Source organism: Gouania willdenowi, chromosome 24, assembly GCF_900634775.1.
Source record: "Gouania willdenowi chromosome 24, fGouWil2.1, whole genome shotgun sequence".
Lineage (NCBI taxonomy): Eukaryota > Metazoa > Chordata > Actinopteri > Blenniiformes > Gobiesocidae > Gouania > Gouania willdenowi.
The window spans coordinates 3,488,262-3,494,261 of record NC_041066.1 but is presented as its reverse complement, the minus strand read 5'-3'; the positions used below and the strand labels follow the sequence as shown (position 1 = coordinate 3,494,261).

At 40.4% G+C, this 6,000-nt stretch overlaps 1 protein-coding gene across 3 annotated transcripts in view; it reads right to left on the bottom strand.

The window, feature by feature from the left end:
• Positions 1-320: 320 nt before the first annotated feature.
• Positions 321-6,000, bottom strand: part of LOC114457970 (gamma-aminobutyric acid receptor subunit rho-1-like) — a 28,401-nt gene continuing 22,721 nt past the window's right edge. For 2 of the 3 annotated variants that reach the window (XM_028440168.1, XM_028440169.1), the window contains 3 exons: positions 5,805-5,957; positions 1,201-1,397; positions 321-1,130 (listed from right to left, as the gene is read on the bottom strand). In XM_028440168.1, coding sequence (XP_028295969.1) covers positions 843-1,130; positions 1,201-1,397; positions 5,805-5,957 — 638 coding nt within the window. In that variant the 3' untranslated portion in view covers positions 321-842. The remainder of the gene's footprint in view (positions 1,131-1,200; positions 1,398-5,804; positions 5,958-6,000) is intronic. The other variant, XM_028440170.1, reaches the window with a different exon arrangement.

The window sequence follows — 6,000 nt, the reverse complement described above, 5'->3', positions numbered from 1 at the left end:
ATAGACGTCCACATCTGCTGTGAGTAAAATCAGCCCAGATTTAAGACATCCACCGGTCACATGACCAACCTCTTCTAACACAGTCTCCAATCAAAGAAGCATTATACAAATCCTTCAGATTTTTGCAATGCTGCTATTGTTTGTACAAATCTGTTTAAACCAACATGTTTACACAGAATGGCTTGGTAATGACAACACTTGGTTAACACAATGCAATATGCTTTTTTTCTAACATTAGTCCAGATGTGGAAAAAACACAAGAGTGCATCACAGTCCAAAAGTCTGATAGTTTCTTTATTGAAGCAGATATTTGACCGATATTTACATGACAGGCTTCATTTAAAGAATTTATCAGATGTAAATTATTTTGTACAGCTGCAAGATCAAACAGGGATTCATCTACTACACTGAATGGTCCTCTGCACCAGGCTTTCTTTGTCTTTTTTGGAAACTCATTTGGAAATGTCTCTATTTTTGTCCAATCTGGAGTTCTGTACAAAGTAAAATGCTGGATGAAGTGGGGAACAGCAGATCAAACATCTGTAGGGGAAAAGGGAAATGTGTAATCCCTGTGCAGCACCCACTCTTCCTTCCTCCCTGAAAGTTTGCAGGTGTGAAAGTGTAAAGTTCCGCGATGGTCTGGCGCCTTGTCCAGGGTGTACCCCTTCCTAATGCCCAGTGTGAGCCAGACACCTGCAACCCTGAAAACAGGAACAAGTGGGTCTGAAAATGGATGGATGGAAGTTTAAAGTTGATGCTCTGACAAGTTTCATCTGTGGTGGAGGCAGACTGAGCCGAGCTGCTAGAAGCCCAGCATCATGTCTTTCTGAAACCCTTGTGTGTTAGGAGTAGATAGACCAGTAGATGATGTTGAAGAGAATGTAAGATCCAGGAAAAAGGACCCGGGAGTACTTGTCGATGATGTGTGTGTCGATCCAGACGCTGCTGTAGGCAGTGGAGCCAACATGACCGGTGACCTGGTCATTTTCCAGTGCCAGCTGCACAAGCATCCTCTCCCTTTTCATGCCGTTCTCCTCACGCAGGGCATAGTTTCCTGTGGTGTTGGCATCCACCTCACTGTAGCTGGTCAACATCATTCCAGGATGAGCCAAGCCACAAGTGCACGGCAGCTATAAGGAAAGACAGAGTTATAGAAACACATCATCATCATCCTCTGCAGATCTGAGGACTGGAACTGACCCTCTCTCGTAACTTCCTCTCCTTGCGTTCCTGCAGAGTGGACAGGTAGTTGACTGCAGCATACTCTATCACAGACAGGAAGACAAAGACAAAGCTGACCCAAAGGTAAATGTCCACAGCTTTGATGTAGGAGACTCTGGGCATGGAGGCGTTCACCCCAGTGATGATCGTAGACATGGTGAGCACCGTGGTTATACCTGAAGCAGGACAGTATGATCAGACCGTTTGGCTTTCAACATGCAAAATTCTACACAAATACTTCAGAAGTCTGCTTTTTATATACTGTATGTACAATAATGCATTATTCGTATTGAAATGAATATGTCCCTGTGTAAAAAAAAAAGCTGTTTTTTAAGCACAGTTTTACATTAAAACTATTATTCATGTTTCATTAAGGCCCTAGTTACCACCCCCTTTAAAACAGTGAAATGGTACGACCCGCATATGGTGCTGTGGATGTGACAAGGAGTGGGAGATACGCAGCAGCATATCTTTCCTCAAGAAAAGAAAACCAGGCCAAAAACACAAAGAAATAAAGGAGAGGGAGAGAAGGTTAAAAGAGGGAAAACAACTGCAAACTCAATTTTTAGCACCAGCTAAAAATACTCCAGGCTCTAATAACAAACCTTGTCCGTGGATGAATGAAGCTATTTTTAGCTTTAGGAGAAGCTGCTGAAAAGTGGAACGGTTGTGGAAAACCACTAAATTTGAGGTGCACAGGCTCCATTTAAAAGAAAAGATAATGAAGCTAAATGAATTAATAAAGCATGTCCGCTCTGCTTATTTCACTAATCTTGTTTTGCAAAATAAGAGAAACCCCAAGGTTTTGTTCAATACTATTGAAAATCTTGTTGCACCCTCACCGTCCCATGTGCCTGTACACACACAGGAGGACTGTAACAATTTTTTAAATTTCTTTGTAAATAAAGTACAAGATCTCAGGGCTAGCATCACTCCTCCCTTGGTTAGCTTGTGCAGTGCATCAGCCCCTGTGAGCTTGATCCGGGGGAGCCTATAAACTACCGGCCCATATCTAAGCTTCCCTTCATATCTAAAATCATGGAGAAAATGGTTGCTAAGCAGCTAGCCTCATACATGGAACAGCATGATTATTATGATAAATATCAATCTGGTTTTAGATCAATCCACTCCACTGAAACTGCTCTTCTGAAAGTTTCTAGTGACGTGATGATGGCCGCTGACTCTGGTCGTTACACAGTTTTAGTTATACTTGATCTGACAGCTGCCTTTGATACAGTAGATCACAGTATACTGGTTGATCGACTCAAATCTGAGATGGGGTTTTCTGGTACTGTTCTCCAGTGGTTTACCTCTTACATTAATGGAAGAACCTTTAATGTTGCTATTAATGATGTAATGTGTAATATGTCAAACCTTTCATGTGGAGTAGCCCAGGGCTCTGTTCTGGGGCCTGTTTTGTTTTTATTGTATCTGATGCCTCTTGGTCGGTGGTTTTAAAAATATGTCTTATCATTTTTATGCTGACGATAACCAGTTGTACTGCTCCTTTAATGACTCTGAGTTTCACTTTTTATCAGAGTTCTTAGATTGTATATCCTGTATCAAAAACTGGTTGTCATCAAATTATCTCCAGATAAATTCAAACAAAACAGTAACTCTGATCATTGCTCCTGATAAAAACATCCTCTAATTAAAAACATCCCTTGGTGATCTGGGCTCATCTGTTAAAACCAGCCTCAGAAACCTTGGGGTTGTTTTTGATCAGTCCATGTCTTTGGAGGGACATTGTCGTCAATTGACTAAAAACTGTTTTTACCACCTGAGAAATATCTCTAAAGTGAGGCATCTTTTATCAAAATCAGATCTGGAACTGGTCATACACGCATTTATATCATCTCGTATTGACTATTGTAATTCTGTTTTTACTTGTTTTAATAAGTCGACCCTAAACAGACTCCAGATCGTTCAGAACGCTGCTGCCAGACTTTTAACTGGTGCTTCTAGAACATCCCACATCAACCCATTCTTGCTACTCTGCACTGGCTTCCAGTTAAGTTTCGCATAGAATATAAAATATTAGTTCTCACGTTCCGAGCATTACATGGTCAGGCCCCTAAATATATCTCGGACTTGTTGTGCCCCTACTCATCAGGGCGATGCCTTCGGTCTTCAGGTCAGGGTCTCCTAAAGACCCCAAAAACTAAATTTAAGACCAGAGGAGACCTGGCGTTCCAGGCTGTAGCTCCCAGACTCTGGAATAACCTGCACCAGTCTCTCAGGGAGCTCAACTGTGTGGTCACTTTTAAAAAACTGCTGAAGACTACACTTTACAGTAAAGCTTTTAGTTACTGGATTTTAATTTTTATTTGTCCTTTAATGTTGCTGTTCTTATGATATTTATGCACTCTTGTTTTATTATTCTATTGTGTTGCACTTGTACTTTTACCACAACTCTGTACAGCACTTTGTGATTTTATCTGCAAAAAGCGCTTTATAAATAAACTACTTACTTACTTACTTCAGAGGTGAGCTTTAAAACACTGACATCTTTTTTAGTCAATATATTATTTATTTTGAAATAAACTATGTGCACTCACACATTTAAATGCTAGAACATTCCTTTTGCACATCAAATCTTAATTGGAAATAAAATTTTGCTGCCACCAACTCTTAAATAGGTGGCCAGTGGCCCCATGACTCTAATCATTCTATATTTACCTTTTATGAACCTTTGTACAATAGTAGAACAGATTTATAAAATATAATATGGAGTTTCATTTTGAAGGATTACAATCCACACTCCAGCCCACTTAGTGGCAAGTGAACATATTTACAGTAAATCCCATTTTCCATGTTGATACTAAATGTCCACAACATATTTTATATTATTATATCAATCTTAACGTTACATTCAGAATTTTAATGTTGCTTTTTGCGGGTTGCCGGTGTTCTGCTACTCAAAATGCCTAAGAATTTAGAAGTCCAACAATGCTGAATGCATGTGTGCTTGCAGGGGTATACCACCATCATTATCATCACTACATCACTATCATAAAAATGTCTCCATACTGTGTAGCAGCTCATTGTAAGGAGACTTCTTCCAAAGAAGATTCTTTATTTACACAAGGCCAACATTTAATTGGGCACAGAATTCATCACAACACCTAATGACAAATTAAAAACAAAAAACACAAGATTTTGACATATTGACTTTATAATAGCTAAGCTGCAGGATTTCCTCCGGCTGAAGCAAGTGCTCACGGATCAGGAAATTCCTTGCTCAGAGAGTGGACTGGCTGACTTCAGATCACTTCACTTAGAGAAATGTTTAGTAATTTCTAAACTTTGGGTGAAGTGGAGGATTACACCTCTACAACCTTAAAAACAGCCATGAGACGTCTGTTCGAGGCTCAAGACAAGAAGCTTCAGCAGCAATCCTACTTTTGGTTAAGTTAATAATACCTTTTTATCAAAAAAATAACATGATGTACTGTGTGTATATATATATATATTTTTTTTTTTTGTGACCGCTATGCATGTTTTATTTTTGGCATAAATAAACAAACATTTATTTTGTTGCTTTTGTTGGCCCCATAGCGTGTTTATATGTTGGCGCATGCACAGTCAGTTCCCCAATATAGAAAACTATTTACGTCCAAAGGCAGCTCTCTACGCTGCCTTTGGACGTAACCATGCTATGCTAAGTGCTATACGTACATTCAGAGTGAATTGATACAGTGTGGCCGCTGCTACGTTCTCTAGCTAATGGGCAGGATAACACTACAGGCATTATGACAGCGCGAGAGATGATAACGGAACTTTCTTTTGAGGAAAAACAACACCTGAGCTACCGGACCTTCAGCAAAGGAAAGATCAGAAAATGTTTCATACTTTCCACAGTGAATGGTACAAAAGGAAGGATTAGCTTTGTGGATGCGAATCACTGAGGCTGAGTTGATGTCATTTTCTCTATGTTTCTGTGTTTCCAACAAACAATGGATGCGCAGCCGTGTCATGAGATATATCTTGTTGGAAGAGTATGGAGGCTATATTGAATGATTGTTTGTTTCTTTAATGGTGTTTTACTATGTTGATTTTGTTAGATTAACACTTGCCAGCAGAAACATATGAAATTGTCATTGGTGTTGACATTGGTGGTCTCGAGTGGCAACGCCCTGCCTACCCAACCCTAGTGCTCACGGCACGTTACTGATAATGTGATGTTACTGTTGTGTATATTGTGCTGTGAGGTGTAATCCACTGTGCCAGTCTACTGATATACGGAGAGTGATTAAAGAAGGTGAGACTTCACTCTGCTTAGGTAGAATGGTGAGTACGAACAGAGGGAAAGGGTGGGTGCTTACACCAGTTATAGAACTATTGGTTTGGATGAACATGTCTTAAGTTAAGCCCACGCATACAGACTTTTTAAAAATGAACATGATGGATAAAAATAGATGATGACAAGATTTTTCTGACCACGTGAGTCTAAATGACTGACAACGAACAAGTCTAGCGCAACCTCTGGTCCAGACCCATTATTTAAAGAACCTCTGTACATGCCATGATGTCAGTGAATCCTGTTGTCAGTGAGTTACAGCAGACAGACAGAGCACTCTCACCCAGTGGAACTCTAGCAGGGACGGCCCTGCGGTCGATCCAGAAGGACACCCATGAAAGCATGACCATCAGAGTAGCAGGGAAGTAGGTCTGCAGCAAGAAGAAGAAGATGTGGCGTCGCAAAGTAAAGTTGATGTACAGACGGTTGTACCAGCCTGTGGGGCAGAGGAAGCTGATGATGAAGCAGGACAGTCCTCT